This window comes from Varanus komodoensis, unplaced genomic scaffold (assembly GCF_004798865.1).
Source record: "Varanus komodoensis strain SLA01 unplaced genomic scaffold, ASM479886v1 scaffold73, whole genome shotgun sequence".
Classification (NCBI taxonomy): Eukaryota; Metazoa; Chordata; class Lepidosauria; order Squamata; family Varanidae; genus Varanus; species Varanus komodoensis.
Genome location: NW_025336386.1, coordinates 1,558,706 through 1,576,380, shown reverse-complemented (window position 1 = coordinate 1,576,380; position 17,675 = coordinate 1,558,706). Strand labels below are relative to the sequence as shown.

The 17,675-nt window shown below is 49.2% G+C and overlaps 1 protein-coding gene across 8 annotated transcripts in view; it reads left to right on the top strand.

Moving 5' to 3' along the window:
• The first annotated feature begins 670 nt into the window (after positions 1-670).
• Positions 671-17,675, top strand: part of TSC2 (TSC complex subunit 2) — a 38,214-nt gene continuing 21,209 nt past the window's right edge. For 2 of the 8 annotated variants that reach the window (XR_006416854.1, XM_044452609.1), the window contains exons 1-22: positions 671-1,775; positions 2,628-2,791; positions 4,029-4,115; positions 4,917-5,027; positions 5,150-5,294; positions 5,744-5,861; positions 6,632-6,680; positions 7,197-7,322; positions 7,731-7,804; positions 8,408-8,534; positions 9,385-9,528; positions 10,046-10,183; positions 10,887-10,990; positions 11,788-11,869; positions 12,372-12,527; positions 13,683-13,799; positions 14,073-14,195; positions 15,294-15,400; positions 15,577-15,712; positions 15,887-16,009; positions 16,555-16,689; positions 16,920-17,109. Coding sequence is in view for 7 of the 8 variants with exons in the window: in XM_044452609.1 (XP_044308544.1) it covers positions 2,651-2,791; positions 4,029-4,115; positions 4,917-5,027; positions 5,150-5,294; positions 5,744-5,861; positions 6,632-6,680; positions 7,197-7,322; positions 7,731-7,804; positions 8,408-8,534; positions 9,385-9,528; positions 10,046-10,183; positions 10,887-10,990; positions 11,788-11,869; positions 12,372-12,527; positions 13,683-13,799; positions 14,073-14,195; positions 15,294-15,400; positions 15,577-15,712; positions 15,887-16,009; positions 16,555-16,689; positions 16,920-17,109 (2,533 nt within the window). In the remaining variant the exon portion in view is untranslated. The remainder of the gene's footprint in view (positions 1,776-2,627; positions 2,792-4,028; positions 4,116-4,916; positions 5,028-5,149; positions 5,295-5,743; positions 5,862-6,631; positions 6,681-7,196; positions 7,323-7,730; positions 7,805-8,407; positions 8,535-9,384; positions 9,529-10,045; positions 10,184-10,886; positions 10,991-11,787; positions 11,870-12,371; positions 12,528-13,682; positions 13,800-14,072; positions 14,196-15,293; positions 15,401-15,576; positions 15,713-15,886; positions 16,010-16,554; positions 16,690-16,919; positions 17,110-17,675) is intronic. The other 6 variants (XM_044452608.1, XM_044452607.1, XM_044452604.1 and 3 more) reach the window with 5 other exon arrangements.

Below are 17,675 nucleotides of genomic sequence, written 5' to 3'. Positions count from 1 at the left end.
CCGCGCGAGGGCGCCCCGTTCCTCGCGGGCTCAACCGCACCGGAAGTGGAGCCGCGTTTCCGGTCGAAGGGGGCGGGGTGCTGGTGCGGCGGCGGCGGCGGCGGGCGGTGAGTGCGGGGTCCGCGGGGCGGGGGCGCCGGTCCTGGTGGGGATGATGGGGGGCAAGGGGTGTGGGCAGGAGGCGGCGCCTCTCCGAGCACCCCTGGGGAGAGGGGTGCGCTAGTGGGAGGGCCGGGCCAGGGCCGGGGGGGCCCCGCCGGGACGTTCCGAGGGCCCGGCGCCTGCCCCCTCGCAGGGCTGTGCTGACGACGGGACGCGCCTGGTGGCGAAGCCCCGCCCGAGTGGGCTCCGAGGGGAGAGGGCCGGGCCAGGGGCGGAGGAGGCCCCGGTCCAGCGCCCGTCCCCGAGCCGTGGCGCTGGCTGGGTCGGCCTTCCCTCCCTCGTAGCCTGGCTTCCCTCGCGGGGTTGTTGTGGAGGTTAAAGAAGCGCGGCGGCCCTGAGGCGACGCAGGGCGGCTGTTAGGAGCGCTGCCTTGGCCTGAGGGAGTGCCGCGGAGGCTCACGGGCCATCTTGGGCGGGTGGTACGGGGGCTCTCGGAGTGCCTTGGGGTGCAGTCTGGTGCGTGTTTGGGCAGGAAGAAGCCCCATGACTGCCCAGCTAGGCTGGCTGGGGAATGCTGGGGGTTGTAGCAGTTTTTCCTGCCCGGACTGGCGTAGGATTGTCTGGTAATCCGTTGTAGCAAAAACCCCAGTCAGTCTTGTGGTGCCTTTGTCTCAAGGAGGTTGTGGAGGCTAAGTTCACTCCACCACTGTATCTTTGGCTATGCCAAGGTCTGCTGGTGTAGTGGACATATTTGCATCTCTGTATAGCACAGGCTTGTAATGCACTGGGGATACCAGAGTGAAAATCAGGTAGCAGTATTTTATATAAATCAAGTTGGTTTGCAAGGTGCTATAGCCTCCTGATCCAGCCCATCATTTTAACAGGAGCCTGCGAGCACCAGCCTGACCTAGTGGGTTCCAAGACGAAGAGCTTCTGCCATAAGACGCCTGCTAATCTTTAGGTTCCCCGTGGTTCTTTGCAGTTTGATAACATTTGACAGCTGAGAGAAGTTGAAGTTTAACATGTTAAAGAGGGGGATCTTGTACTTTTAAACAAACAGTTACTGTTTAAGTTAGAGGCATTTCTGAGTGTGGTTCGCCCCTTATTTACTGCATTTTTGAATTTTGTGCCGGTGGGTATAGAATGCTATTCACATATACAGATGTCGTATACAGTCTATTTATGTATTGTGGTTGTGACGGCTGGCTACAAGGAGTAAAGCTTATTTGTTTATTTCTTTTCTGTGGCACCCCACAGCCAAAGCTTACACATAACTATTGTATTACTTTGTCGCCTTAAAGCATAATCTGCATAAAGTGTTGCAGTCTGAGCTGCTTCCCTATGTATAGATGGGCAAGGGAGGCAGAAATGGTTTGTTCAGGGGTTCATACTAGGGAGACAGGTTCTGAGGTCCAGCATCAGGCCTGGGGCTATTGAGCCACCCTGTTTCCTACCCAGGCTCTTTCCCAGAGTTAAGTGATTTATATGCGGGTTAAATATAACCCTATGGATGTTTAGCAGAAAAATGGTTGTCCAGGACATGCCGGGAGGTGTGGGGGTGCTTCTGTCTAAACATGATAGAATTGTGCCCTTTAATACTCTGTCCCCCGGGCAGGTTAAGTGCATGGACTGGTGGAGAGGTTGCAGTCTGGTTTATCATCCTTGCTCTGGAGGTAGGAGAGGTTGCCACACGCCAATACTGATAATTTGGTAATGGAAACTGGGGGTTGTATTGGGACCCTGTGGTGAAGTGGGTAGATGAAGACTGTAGTGAGAACGTCCAAATTTAGTTCTGTGCAGTGCATATCTTGTATCTTAACAAACTTTTAAATGCTATCTAATATCTTTACTGAGAAAGAGAATAATCTGCCTTTTTTGTATAACAGGATTATATCTTTTCACTTTCATGTGCCTCTTGTTTCTTCATGATATGGAATGCCAAGAGGTTTTCTGACTAGGCAGTAATGCCACTCATAATTTTAACTATTGCAAGATTGTCTGTTGCAGTGTCTGCTTACTACAGTTCACTGGAAGTATGGTTTATTTTACATAATGCTTTTTGATACTGTCTTTCTCTCAGGAGCTGAAATCAGCATATATAGTTTTCCCAATTTAGTAAGGTGGGCTAGGTGGAGAGAGTTGCCCATGCTCACCTGTGAACTTCAGTGGCAGAGAGACGGTTTGTGCCAGGGTCCCTCTAGTCCTAGTCTGATACTGCAACCAGTGCGCCACCCTCATTCTTAGTGTGAAAGGCCTGGAATATCCACTGATGATGCCCCATGGCCCCCTGACCTGTGGTGCAAGAGGCACAGGGTTCAGTCAATGCTGCAGCCAGTGTGTGAGGACTCTGGGTGCGCATGGGTTTCCCATCGCCTAGATGCCCTGGAGGGCTTAGATCTGTGCTGTGGCAGTGGGCAGGAGCCGTTGGCTGCATGGAGCACTGGGTGCATTCGATTGATTGCGTCAAGAAAGAGTCTTCCTGTGCTTTGCTGATGCAGCCTGCTGTCTGTCTTATGTTTATACAGCGTCCTTGATGCTTCATTAGTTAATGATGGCAAAGCCACCAAGCAAAGATCCTGGCCTGAAAGAGAAATTTAAGAGTCTCCTGGGACTCGGACAATCCAGGTCTAATTCTAAGTCATCAGAAGGAAAACAAACAGAGTTTATCATCACAGCAGAAATACTCAAGGTAACATTTTGAAATCTTGGAACCCTGAACGTACTTTAGGAGTTGGAAGTTACATACTGCAAATACTACCAGATCAGATTAACTCATGGTGCAGGAGTTGGAGACCTCGAGCTGGAAGCCCTGTGAGGAGAGACTGAGAGAACTGGGCATTGAGAAGACCGAGGGGGGACATGGTATCCCTCTATAAGTCAAAGGGTGTCCCAAAGAGGAAGGCCAAGGTCTCTTCTTGCTGGTGCCAGAGTGCAGGGCACAGAATAATTGATTCAAGCTGTGACAACCCAGATTCAGGCTGGACATCAGGAAAAGCTTCCTCACCATCAGAGCAATACGACAGTGGAACCAGCTGCCTAGAGAAGTGGTGAACTCCCACACTAGAGACATTTGAAAACATTAGGGCGTTGGACCCGATGGCCTTCATGGCCCCTTCCAGCTCTACTATTCTATGATTCTATGAGTGTTTTATTTTGAAGCTTTTTACCTGATGCTCTGATTTACGGCAGGGTGGAAAAGTTGTGACAGCTCCTGCCACCATTGGCTAGGTTGACAGTGGTGGGGCAAAACACCCAGAGAGCCACAAGTTGACTTATTTATTTATTTAGAAAATTTCTAGGCCGCCCCATTCGCCGAAGCCTCAGGGCGGCTTACAAATAAATAAAATACATAAATAACAATATAAAATACACGTAACTGTATAAAATAAGTCGCCCTGGCCAAAAAACTTTAAAATAGAAATAACATTAACAATTAAAATTATGCTTGAATAAAAAGGTCTTTGCCTGGCGCCGAAAAACAAATAACTACGGCGCCAGGCGACTTGACTTGTGACTTGACTCTGCGCCATCTGTTGCACCAGATGTTGGCAGTTGCAGCATCCTTCACCTATGGTACGGGGTTGGTTTCTGACCCTGCATGGACAGACATCTCAAAGATGTCCAGATTCATGGTGTCCAGAGTGGTTTATCAGCCTTGTACCAGCACTGTTGTGAGAAGAATCAGGCCGCAAAGCAGCAGCTGTTTGGAGTGAAGGAAGCATGGTTGGAAGAACCTCCTCCTTGCAGTCATGCTCTCTATTGCTAGCAGAGCATCTGGTTAGTGGACTGAAGGGAGTGGGTGAGGTGGGAAGAGCATGCACAGGGAGAGTACAGCCAACTCCCCTTGGTCACAGGTTAGTAGTTTTCCCTGACTCTGCAGATTTGGCCCATCCCTTGTCTGTCTAATGCTCCCTTTTGCCTTTCAGGAACTGAGCCCTGAATGTGGGTTGCACAGTCGGATCAAGGCAATTGGTCAGATCTGTGAGGTAGCAAAAACGAAAAAGTTTGAAGAGGTGAGTGTGTGGGATTGAGCAACCAAGGCATCCGAGGAAAACATCTACTGGGAGCGCCCCCCCGACCCCCCCCCCCCAGCAAGACTGCTCATGCGCTAGGGGTGTACCTGGCCCTGGACGGCTGGCTGGGGAAGGTGGTGATGGGGAGGCCAGGCTGCGAAATGGAGAAATGATTTTGGAATTCTCTACCCAAGTATAGGAGGGGGCTGGAGCAAGCTATGGGTGAGGGCTTGAATTAATTAATGGGAAGACACATCTGTCTGACCAAAAATCTTTTCTGTGAAGAGATTGTCCTTCATTTTCTCCTCAAAATGACCAGCCTGTGCATGAGCATTGGAGTAAAATTGTAAAAATAGGACATCAGTGTAAGAATGGAGATAATTTCCAAGTCTGTAATGTGGGCTTACCTACGGCAAAGTGGTACACTGGCACCCTCTGCCAGGACAGGAAAAAAAGTGCCCTGAAGTAGGACTAATTTGCCCCTTTTCTGAAATTTCCAGTGAGTTGTTGCTGCATGAGGAGTTTTCAGGTGGGAAGGGAAATCTGTTTTATTAGGACAAAAGTAAGGGAGAAGAAACTGGATAGAGGCTAGTATCAGACAGTTCTAAGATGGAATCAAGCTTGCCCAGCTGATTAGATAGCAGAGAAATACTGTTGATCTGTTGATAGCCGGTACGTAAGTGGTGGTGGCTGGTGGTGATCAAGGGTTCCCAGCCAGTTCTAACTGTGCCTGGAAAAGGTATTTCTTACTTATAGTCAGGAAGGGACACCTGCGGGTAACTGCGTTTTCTGTACTCTTAGCATGCAGTGGAAGCTATCTGGAAGGTGGTAGGAGATCTGCTGCAGCCAGATCGGCCAACGGAGGCCAGGCACGCCGTGCTCTACCTGCTGAAGGCAATTATCCAAGGACAGGTAAGGCTTGGCACACATCTGAGGTCTAAAATCCAGATGGGGCTAACGTGTGCTGCTAGGAAGCATTGCTTTAAAAAAAAATCAGGCATAATGTTTCAAGAAATCCAACGTTTTTCTTCAAGGGTGAGAGACTAGGAATCCTCCGAGCTCACTTCTTTAAAGTGATTAAAGATTATCCTTCTAATGAAGACCTGCACGAACGACTTGAAGTGTTCAAGGCACTTACAGATAATGGAAGATATATAACATACTTGGAAGAGGAATTAGGTATGCTTCCTTTTAAGCAATAATTTAACAATAATGAATTCTGGCACAGAGAGGGGAGTGCTTGAAGCCCACAATATCTCAAATCCGTGATGGAATATTGCCTTTAGTGGTGAAGGGATGGGCAACTTGCAGCCCAAGAGCCAAATTTATCCCACCAGTCTTTCAATCTGACCCACATTGCCTCCGGAGAGCCTCTCTTCCTCCCCGAAGTTCCTTAACTGCTACCTTGAGGAGCCCTCCTCATCTGCTCATGTGGCTTGGCTCACTTGCCTTGCAAGGAGAAACGCAGATCTCGTTCTCTCTGTGCATGGACAAGCCTGCCGGGACCCTGCGTTAGCAGCAGGGCTGGCCCAGTGAGATGCTTTCCTAGAACCAGTCCAGCCTGTGGCCAAAGGGAGTCTCCCATCTAGCACCTCTCACTGAGCACCTCTCCCCGCATTTTCCCTCAGCTGAATTTGTCCGCCAATGGATGGAAGTCGGTTTAACTTCAGAGTTCCTGCAGGTGCTGGTCAACTTGGTCAAGTTCAACAGCTGCTACCTGGATGAATATATTGCGAATATGGTCCAGTAAGTCTATGTTCTAGATCTCTTCTTGGTTCTCAAGAATTCCAGTTCCATCTTACATTAGCTGTCTGGCTTTCCTATAACTAGCATGTTTTGATGCCTGTGGGCAGCATAGACAGGGATGGGGGCATGGGGTTTCAGCGCGCGTCGCTTAAGCACCGCGATGTTCCACATGCTGGCGAGCAGCAGCGGAGTAACTAAATGCGTGGAGGAGGGCTTGGCCAGAGCAGCTCGTTTTCAGAGGTCTGAGCTAGGATGAGTACTGCTCACAGATCTGGGCCTGAGTGAAATGGCTCCCAGCTATTGGCTTGGTTGGATTTACATGCCACCCCACTAGCCATCGGCTCGCTGGGTGTCTTGCATCGTATTAAAATCCATCGTAAAAACAATACAATAAACAATATCATCATGCACAATTACAAAGACCAATAACAGCAAAATCACAAGTAAGCTATCAAAATAAAACCAAAATAAGCAAAATAGAAATAATAAAATACTAGAATATATATATAAACTCGAGAAATAAGTCAAGAAACATTTAAATTTAGTACATGTCAAAGTCCAGAATTAAAAAATAACATTGGTAGCAGCAATAATAACATAAAAATTAAAACATTGAAAATAAAGAATTCACCTAATCAAATAACTGTGAAACAAGTATGTTTTTCATGTGGCTTGAGCTCTTAGACTTAGACATTATGCCATTAGGTTTAAAGAAACTAAATAAAAGATCATTAAAAAATAAAACACTAACCAGGATTCCTTTTTTGTAGCATGATTTGCCTCCTGTGCGTTCAGACGTCATCTGCGGTTGACATTGAGGTCAGTAATTACATAAATACTGTGGATGCTAAAAAAGTGTCATTATTAATGAAAGTAAATGTTAGTCTGAGTGATGGAGTTGCTTTCTTAAAAAAACGATCTTCCTTGCTTCTCTCATGCCAGGAAACACCTCTGGAATCCTCCAGGGTGTCATTGCTCTCTTTCTCCTGTTTGCAGTTCTTTTGCAAAGCCCTTCAGCCCCAAGCAGCTGCTTCTTCACACAGACGTCTTTGGTGGTCTGGGGGCAGGATGAACAGTGGAGAGGGGGCACCCAGCGCCACTGGGGATGTGACTCATGCAAGAAAAAGTTCTAAGCGGGCCGTGGCTGCCTCTCCCACCCCTACCTCAAATTGTGTTTGTCAGAATGTAGGTTAACGCCTCCTTGGGGCAGGAAGCTATCTCTTTGGCTAAGCTTGCTCTGTATGAACATCGAGAGGTTTTGTGGCAGCAGTAACAAAAGTCACAAAGGCTGCCATTGCAAAGGAATCACCTTTCCCTTCCCTCTGTCCTTCCAAGGTTTCCCTGCAGGTCCTGGATGCCGTGGTGTGCTACAACTGCCTGCCTTCCGAAACCCTCCCGGTCTTTATTATCACCTTGTGCTGGACCATCAATGTGAAGGAACTCTGTGAGCCTTGCTGGAAGGTGAGTTGTAAGTAGGAGGAAGCATACGTACCTCGGAAAGCAAACGCTTGGGGAGGAAAATGCCGGTCTGGTGGATCTTAAGAGGGTGCCCTGTTGCCAGTGTGACCATTTGTTCTTGCAGCTCAGCTCTGTCGACTCTGGCTGACAGCCTTTCTCTCGGGTCTCAGGTCTGCTGCTTCCAATTCTTAAATCAGAGATGCTTCCAGAGACAGAATCTATGGAATGGTTTAAAACATGTTGAGAAAGCTGCCTTAGGTGAACGCTGCCTTAGTTTTCATCGGGTGGTTTACCACCAGACGCCATACGTTCAGTTTACATCTTTCCTTGTTGCAGTATTTCGAGTACTTTTGTGCCAATTTCTCAGGAAGCCTCTCAACGCTTAACACTGTGTGTCTGTTCACCTTACAGCTCATGCGGAACCTGTTGGGAACTCACCTGGGACACAGTGCCATTTACAACATGTGCCGGATCATGGAGGACAGGTGTGCTAAAATGCCGTCTTTTTTTGCCCTGGATAAGAACAAGCAGCAGCAGTGAGAGGAGCGATGGCAAGACCAGGGAAAAACTGCTCTGGGGCGAGGGCTCCCTGGTGTCAGCATGGCTTGGGTGTCGCCTGACGCCCACAGGAGGTGGGGCTGGCACGACTGTGCAGGGCTGTGGGGCGCTTCGAGCCAGGAGCCTTAAAGCGAAGGATGTTCAAGCATCACTTCGTGCAGCTGGCACTGCAACTAATGCTTCGGGTCCAGTGCTCAGCGGTGGTTCGCTGGAGAAGGCCTGGCTGTGTCTGCTGCAGCAGCCGCCTGCTGGGCTTCTTCCCCAGTGGAGAGGCGTGCAGGTGCTGCCCGTGCTGTTGCTGGTGAAACTCCAGGGATGCGGCAGACACTGGCTGCAGAGACCCAGGTGTGCGCTGCAGGAGGGCTGCGCGGAAGGGGAGCAGTGCTCGAGCTGCACGAAGGCGAAGGCCATCTCTGCACTGCTTTGACTGAAGAAAGTCCTCGCAGCCCAGGCCTGAGAGCCACCACTGATGCTCACATATGCAGAAGGGCAGCAGTGCGATCTTAACTCACTGCCGCTGCAATTTTCAGGACCTACGTGTCAGACGCGGTGTTGCTGAGAGGGGCCGTGTTCTTTGTGGGGATGGCCTTGTGGGGCGCTCACAGGCTGCAGGCGCTCAAAAATTCACCCACGTCAGTGCTGCCCTCCTTCCTGAAGGTAAATATGAGTCCCAGAATGCCCCCTTGTGCCACGGTGGTTGTAGGGGATGGTTGGTGGAGGCCCAGCTTCAAATCCTTTGAAGTTCAGTGCATTGGCCTGCCTCACAGGGAGGGGTTTAGGATAAAGGGCAGCTCTGTGCTGAGCTCCTTGGGGGAAGGATGGGGTAGAAGTGTAATACACAGGCCTTGGGCACCCAGAATGGGGAACAGAGTCCCTGGGCCACTGATTGCAGTCACACCACCTAAGAGGCCGAAAAGGTTGCGCTTGCACCAATTGTAAAGCCTCGCAGTGGCTGGAGTGGGGTTGCATCGGTCTGTGGCAGGCAACTGAGAAACGTGCGGGTATCGCCCATCACTTTGCCTGTGGCAGCAGTGCCACCCAGCAGGGCCCACCTGCATCACCCCGTCTACCTCCCTGTCTGCCCGGTTCTGTCTCAGGACTCGGAAGCTCCTGGCTTAGTTGGTGTTAGTAGTCGGCTTGCTCTGACCTTCACTTGTGCATTTGAAGCATCTCTGGAAGCATTTTTTTCTGACTTCTTGCTTTAAAATCCTTTCGTTTATTCTTCTCTGGTAAAGTGTGCACTGGGAGCGCAGTTGCTGTTCTTTGCTGTGGGTTGGCACGGCGTGGCGTATGCTCATTGGATTGCCTGCCTGTTGGTTGACTTGACTGCTTGAGTTTTGTGCAGTGCCTGATATGTACAGTACCGCAGGAGTCACCTGCATAAATTCCTCTCCTGAATATTTTTTTTTCTTGAAGTATCTCTCGCCAAGCGCAAGTAGTGAATAGGATCCTCTTAGCTTAGACAGGCATTGGCATGCCAGCTGCTCACAGTGTTTTTCCCTGCTAGGCCATGACGTGCCCAAATGCCATTGTATCTTATGAAATTGTCCTCTCCATAACGAGGTTGATCAAAAAGTATGGAAAGGACCTCCAGGCAGTCACCTGGGACATTCTCCTGGATATTATCGAGAGCTTGCTTCAGCAGCTTCAGGTAAATGCAAAGCCTTTCTCTGATTGCTACCTTGGGAGTGGAACAGGCCTTGGTCCAATGTCAGGATTGTAAAATGGTTGTATATCATTTCTTCTCACCAAACGCCTGCATTTGCATCTTCTGTGGCTTCAAGGAAAATGATCCTGAAATAAATCCTCCCCCTTTCTCGCCACTCTTTGTCTTTCTTGCTGTCAGAATTTAGCTTGTAACGTCTCATACGTAGGAAGAACCTGATCCTGTTCTTCTGTTGATATGGAACAAAACACTTCCACCAGAGAAATGCCATGAAATTTGATCAGCTGTATATCTTTTCCAGAGGGGATCCTGTTCTGTGAGCAGGACTTAGAAACATATACTGTAGAATCCTGATTGAAAGACAGTAATGGATGAGTTACCTGGATGAGAAGGTTCAGGGTAACAGTTCCAGATTACTGCTGTGAAGAGGAGGGCAGACAGGGGTACTGGGAGCTGTCAGGGGTGGCCTGGTTCTGAGCCCAGTACCGTTTCTGTCTTCCAGACCTTGGAAAGCCAGGAGTTGAAAACCATTGTCCATGACCTGCTGACCACTGTGGAGGAGCTGTGTGATCAGAATGACTTCCATGGTTCTAAGGAGAGATACTTTGAGCTTGTGGAAAGATGTGCTAATCAGAGACCAGTAAGGCTTGGGAGAACCAGAGAAATCTCCTAATATTTTTTCAGGGATATACAGAAATTCCATTTGTGGGGTGAAAGCCTGATGGATTTTTCCAGATTGGCCCTCTGGAGTTTGTTAGGTTTGTACCAGGGGTCCATATGTGGATTTCTGCAATTTTTGATGGTGGTAATTTACACTTTCATAGTGGGGGGGTTGGTTTGGGTCTTGGTATTTGCACGGATGGTATCTATAAAAATGGGTATTTCACCAATGTGTGCCTGCACACAGAAAGGTCTAAAATTAAAAGCTTTACCTTGTATTTGTCCTGGGAAGCATCCCCTGGCAGTGGCTGCAACTTGTACCAGCTGTGCTCGTGGATCAAGAGAGCCTGCAAACATATTAATTTCAGAGATTAATATAAAAAAGATAAATACCAGTACTTTTCTCAAGTTTGTTTTAATCACAGTTATTAGAGAGAGAGAGAGAGAGAGAGAGAGAGAGAGAGAGACATTTAAAATCCAAATATATTTATCCAAACCAAATGAAATACAAACCAAAGAATCCATTGTGACACAAAAGTATCTTGGGGACATGTTCCTGTCAATTGATCACAGATGCCCGTCATTCCCTCTTATGGGCCAACCTTTACTGCACTCAGTTTGCGATCTTCCTTCCTGTTGGATGTTTTTAAAGCCTGGATCTTACTCTTTGTTTTGCTTAAAAGGAGCCTTCAGTTCTGAACCTGATAACCTACCGAGCTCAGTCCATTCACCCTGCGAAGGATGGCTGGATCCCCAACCTGCAGGGGCTGATGGAGAGGTTCTTCAGGTAGGGTCCTGTGGCTCCTCCTTCATAACTCTGCCTGTCCACTCGCCACTGAGGACTGGCGTCATGACTTTGGGCCAGTCACAGACTCTCAGCCCAACCTACCTCACAGGGTGGTTGTTGTGGGGATAAGATGGAGGAGGAGATGTAAGCTGCCTTGAGCCCTTTGTAGGAAAAAGGCAGGATATAAATCGATAAATAAACTTCGCACTCGTTGATTTGTGGTGGTAGGGCTCGGAGGAAGCCTGTCTGGATCCAGTCACATGTTTTCAGGGGAGGAGGAGAGAGCAGGGATAGGAAGCTTCATTTACCTGGTATTTGTCGGAAGTCAAACTAAAACTAACATGAAATGGATAATGAGTTCCTAGTGCATCCTTGTGACACTTTCATCTTCCACCTGTCCACAGACAGCTGAGGGAAGGGAAGATGCAAGCATGGATTGGTGAACCCAGGTTGTTTCTGGACAGAGAGGGCTAGTAAAATGCATTCTGTGCCCCTGAGTTCCCCGTGACAACTCCAGGAGAGCTCCCAAGCACAGACCAGGCGAGGTTGCAGCAGAAGTAGGTTTCCTCATTGTCAGGTGGTTGAGCTAGGTATCTTTCGCTGGTAAGATTCTGTGAACATGTGTGTACCTTTTCCTGGAATTCCATCCCTTCCAGGTTCCACAAACCTTTTTACAAATTTTGTATTGAGAAAAGTTGTTCATATGAACTTAACATTTTTGAGATTTTGTTTGTATAATACATTCCAAAGTAAGGTTTGGACTCTAAAACATATTATTGCCTGCTTTTTCCCCTTAGAAATGAGAGTCGAAGTGCTGTTCGCAATAAAGTTTTGTATGTCCTGTCATTTGTCCTGAGTGTAAACAGACAATTTTATGAGGTGGGTTTTCCTTTTATTCTGTAAATTCAGTTGGTGTAGCAAGATGTGTACATACTTTCAGAAATTCATCACTCATGGATAAAAACTTCTATAAAAATGTAATCAAAATGGTGACTAGAGTAGGGACAAACCTCACCAGCCTCTGTCCCTCCCTGCATTCATGGACCTTCTCTTGTGCTTGGCCCTGTCTTCCAAGTTGAGCCAAGCCGAGCCGAAATGCAGTCTGTGAATGCTTGTGGACCCCCAGCTGGGCAACTGCCAGCCTCCTTTCATACCAGCTGCAGTGACCCAAAAGCTGCCCGACGGTGGCTGCTCCTGGCACATGAGAAGGGTGCTGCCAGCTGCTTTCCCGGTGAGCCGCTTTGCCCAGCGCTCTGTGGAGGCAGAAGTATGCCGAGAGTGCCCAGTTTGCATCACGCGGTCTGAGAAGTCTCTTGTTTGCTTTGCCAGCCGGTTAAGCTGGTGCCTGTAGCCAGCTGACAAGGACCTTGTCATGTTGTAGGAGGAGTTGATCAATCTAGTGGTCATCTCCCAACTGGCCCACATCCCGGAAGACAAAGATCACCAAGTTCGCAAACTGGCCACCCAGTTGCTGGTGGACCTGGCTGAGGGCTGCAACACCCATCACTTCAACAGCCTGCTGGATATCATAGAGAAGGTGAGGCCTCCCAGCTTTCACCAGATTCCCAGCAGCTCCAGGGGGAAATACCGCTTGGGGCAGGGGGTCTGTGTCATATACTCAGGAAGCTCTGCTACTGTAACCTGCTGGTTTGAGTTTGCAAGGCTGGGCATATTTCATGAAGGGAGAACCAGAATGTCGTTTTGGTAGTCGTTTAATGATCTTTGCCTAGTGCAGTGGTGGTGAACCTATGGCATGCGTGCCACAGTGGGCACGCAGAACCCTCTGTTGGCACGCGAGCCAAGTCACCCCAGCATCGCCCCAGCAGCCAAGCATCAGATAACAGCGCACAGAGGGGCCACACTCATGCTTGGAAAGGAGTAGCGGCTCCATGCAATGACATCACGAGCCGCGACTCGTTAGCCACAACTGGTCCGAGCTTTTGCATGGCCGGTATGTGCGCTGCCAAGGATCGATGGATGGATGGATGGATGGATGCATTTGCTTGGACTGGCTGTGAGTTGTTGTTTTTAAACTAAAACCTCAGTTTTCAGGTTTTATTATAGTGTTGGCACTTTGCGATAAATAAGTAGGTTTTGGGTTGCAGTTTGGGCACTGGGTCTCTACAAGGTTCGCCCTCACTGGCCTGGTATGTGACATCTTTTGCTCTTGCCTGAGGCTGTTAGGGGAAAGGGGATAAAGTCATATAATTCCTACAAGGTACCTAGTGCAGTAGCTACCGAGACCATTTTAAGGTACTGTTTCTCACCTTTAGTGCCATAAATAGTTTGGGATCAATTTACTCTCTGCTCCTATATCTGCCTGCCTGCACTTCAGTATCAGCAAGAGAATATTCCTCTGGAGTAAAATCCCACCAAGGGTCAGATCCCTTTGTTGCTGCTTTACTTGCTGTTTTCCTTGCACTTAAGATATTAAAAATAGGAAAAATGTAATGGTTCAGCTTTATTGTTGTTAGCCTCCTTGGAAGGGCTTCTGCTCTGAAAGGTGATGAAGAAATGTTTTAAAATAAAAGAACATAAAGGAAAATAAGCCATTGCTTTGCACATCCATACTTTTTGCAGTACTCTGCCCCTTGCTGGGTGAAGCTTCAGCTTATTAGCACTGGACTTATTCTTACGTGCCTAATGCTTTGTAACCCTTGTCATCATGACTGTTTGCTGTTGTCTTGAACAGGTTGCTTCGCACTCCCTGTCGCCACCTGCTGAACTGGAGGAGCGAGACCTACTCTCCTTCTCTGCCTCTTTAGAGGATGTGAAGACTGCAGTTCTGGGCTTACTGGTTATCCTCCAGGTAGATGCCACATTGTGCAGCCAGACTGTTTTCATCTGGTGGTTTCCCTCTGACTTTTCAGTGTAAAGAAAGAGGTGTTTCCATTCCTTCCATTCAAAAAGCATCTGGACAGTCATCTGAATGGGATGGTTTAAGTTGGAGTACTGCACTGAGCAGGGGGTTGTACCTAATGGCCTTCTGGCCCCTTCCAACTCCACTCTTCTTTGATTCTGTGCTTGTATAGAGAGCTCACCATTCCGGAATCTTGGCAAACGCTGCTGCTCTTCCTTTCAGACGAAGCTGTACAGCTTGCCTGCGAGCCACGCCACCCGTGTCTATGAGATGCTGGTCCTGCACGTTCAGCTGCACTACAAGTACAAGTACAGCCTCCCAGTTGCCAGCAGCATCCGGCTGCAGGTGAGAAGGCATCCTGCTGCTCCATCCTGGGGTAGGAAGCACTCGGGAGAGGGCCAAGGAAGGGGAGAACTGGCTGCCGATGGCGCTTGGTGTGGCTTCACTGGCCGATGCTGCTGCTCACGTGTTTTTCTCCTTTTGCCAGTACTGGGAAGAGGCCCCCGCACTCCCAAGTGTTCCTCTGTGCTGGTTGGAACGAGACGCTGCCGGTTACATGTGTGCTTTCTTTTACATGAGGGTTGATCTTTTGGGGAAGCCAAACCTGCTCAGTACTTGCAGGCTGTGGTTTTTGCTCCAATCCCGTGGAATCCTACCACAGTCCTGTCTGTTAAGGCGTCCTTCTATCCGTCTTCCGTCTTCCCCATCACAAAATACCTTTCACTCTGATGGGAGAGGTTATGCACTGATGAGTGACTCCTGCCCCAAAGTGGAGGGAGCATTTTTAGAAATTTCACTGGAGTGTCTGTCAGTCAGACGGGAGCAGAATGTAAAGCAGTTAAGCTGCAGACACCTAAAAATGCAGTGATTACTAGAAGCCAACATAGATCTGTCAAGGACAAATATTGCCAGAGTAATCTGATTTTGGTTCTTTTTGACTGAGTGATCTTCCTTGCAGACATAATATCTCTTGGCTTCCACAAAGCTTTTGACAGCTTGCCCCGGGGTATCCTGATTAGCAAACTAGCTTCAAGTGGGCCAGAAGGAGCAATTCTGGGGTTGATCAACTGTGGGTAGTCTCAAGGGCAAGTCCTGCAAGTCACCACGGGACCTGGGAGGTCCCTGCAGCAAGGGGGGTAGGCTCTGAATTGAACTTTCCCAGAAATCTTCCTTCTGTGTTGGCTGCAGAGGGAGCTTAGATAGCTCCTTCCCCACCAGCTCCCTTGGCTCCTCCTACATGGATGGGTGAAAGAAAGTCGAAGGGGTGTTCTCAACCTACAGTGCCGTAGTTCTCTTGGAACTCCCTTCTCTTTAAAAGCATCATGGAGTCCATTCGTTGCAAGATCACTTGGTTTGTTTGAAGAAAATGTTTGCATGTAGCCTGCCTGGCCTTGGCTTGCTTTGGAAATCCAGTGTTGATGATTTCTTGGTTTTCTCCTTCAGGTTTTTGATTTCTTGCTCTCGCTGCGGGCCGACACTCTCCACCGACTAGGCCTGCCCACCAAAGATGGCCTTGTGAGATTCAGCCCCTACTGCCTCTGCAGCTTTGTGTAGGTTTCTTCTTTGTAGTGGCCAAAGCGTTTGGCCATAGCTCCAGTTTTTTACCTCAGGCTCTCTGGGAAAGTGCTTGAGGGAAGCCTGCCTGCCTGCCACTTGGAAAAGGCTGCTTTGAGCTGTGTGCTGCACTCTCACGGTGCATTCTGATGCTTTTCTTCCTTTTTCATAGGGAACCTGAAAAAAAACCTGGTACCCTGTCCCCTCCCTCTGGAAGTCCGAGTGCGCCCTCGCAGACCCCGGCCATCCGCGCAGGCCACCTGCCTTACTCTTTGCTCTTTGGAGTCCTCCTGCAGTGCTTGAAACAAGTAGGTGATGAACCCAACTCAAAGGACTCGGTCTCAGGTGGAGACTGACAGAGAAACTCAAGTGCAGCCCTCTCGCAGCCCTGCTCTCTGGATGTTCTGAGGAGCGAGCCTGGCACTTTATTGGTGGGAAGCGTGTGATCTGGGATCTGATCATGTCTTCCTTGTCTTTCTGAGGAGACGGACTGGAAGGTGCTGAAGCTGGTTCTGAATAAGCTGCCCAAGTCTCTGCAGTGCAAAGTGCTTTACTTGACGTCCCCCTGCAACATGGATCAGCTGTCGTCTGCCCTCTGTGCCATGGTGAGAGCTTGCCTGCTCCACGGGGCCCCGGCTTCGGCTCAGCCGCACCTCCACATCTCCATCCCCACTGCCCAGTTGTGGTGCTGCGTAAGGAGGGGCTGGGGCTGCACCTCTGTTGTGGAACTCGCCTGTGCAAACCGGTCGAACGCCAGCCCAGCCCCACTTGTTGACGCTGAAGGGCTTTGCAGGTGGCCAGGCAAGCCTCTTAATCAATTGCACAGTGTGTGAAGCGATTCTGCCCCGTGCCTGGTGGAGCAGCGCCTCTCGCCTGCTGCACTGTCGGCTCTGGTCCAAACCCTCAGTTTGGCCTTGAGCGCGAGCCCCTGCTCTGTCAGCAGGACTGGTGGGAAAGCACATGAGCTAGCGTAGAATTCCGGTGCAGCCGTTCTAGCTTTGGCAATATTTTGGTCTAGAGGAGCGAAGTTTTTCACAGGGCGGGTTGCTTCACCCCACAGAATGGGGAAATGGGGCAGAAGAGGGCAGCTAAGATGGTCATTTCATTAGTCGTTTCTATGCACCGTAACCTTGGGCGTATGTTCTGCTAGCTTACAGACAAAAAGATGACGGAACGCTTGCGGGGCATACCCGAAGGACTGTCTCGTAATGATTTGCATCTGGCTGTGGTTCCAGTGTTGACGGCTTTGATCTCTTACCACAGTTACCTGGACAAAACTAAGCAGGTATTGTGGGTGTGAGGAATCAAGCAGGGCTTGCAGGGGCCCGTGGCTTTTGGCATTGCGTATTGCTTTTCCAAGCTGTGAGAAGAACACTAAAAAGAGAGCAAGGGTTTTCCTTAACAGGTTAAAAGCACCAAACCGAAACAAATGATACCATTTATCGCCACGCTGGCTCATAGAGTGTGACTCATGCTGTGTTACTGCCTGCGTAACTGCTCTTTCCCCCCACCCAGCGGGAGATGGTGTACTGCCTGGAGCACGGCCTGATCTACCGCTGCGCCAGCCAGTGTGTCGTGGCCCTGTCCATCTGCAGTGTGGAGATGCCAGAAATTATCATCAAGGCCCTGCCAGTCCTGATAGTCAAGCTGACTCATATTTCAGCCACAGCCAATATGGCCATTCCCCTCTTGGAATTTCTTTCAAGTAAGTTACGGAGTTTGATTCTCTCTTCTGGGTTGGGAGGAGAGCACCAGAGCAGCTACCTGCAGGTTTTGGAGACACAGGCTCTTTTAAGTGCATCCAGCAGTTCACACTGGAGCCTTTTGAACACCCAGGTGCCACCTGCAGTCTGCTTTAGAAAGTATTCCTGGTTCTGCAAATGGTTTGGTTAAGAGTGGGGACAGGGAGGGGGCATGAGGATCTCTGGGTTGAGGTCCTCTTTGGCACGTGAAACTAGCTCTGCCATTTCTTGGATCAAGGCATTGATCGAGCGATCTGTCGCATAGCCAAAGACTCTCTGGGTGGCTCATATGCAAGATAAATATATTTAAAATACAGATAAAAATGAATTGCAACAACAAACAAGGCATAAAACATAATAAAATTAAAATACAATATGAATAAATATATCTGTAGTTAAAAGCCTGGCCTGTGACACAACGCAAGAGTGGGAGAAAATGGCATTTGAACCTGGCCCCAAATAGTCCCAGGCAATCAGGAGGGTGGTGGGCGGGAGCGGGTGGAGGCCGCTGCTTTGCTTGCAAGCTGAC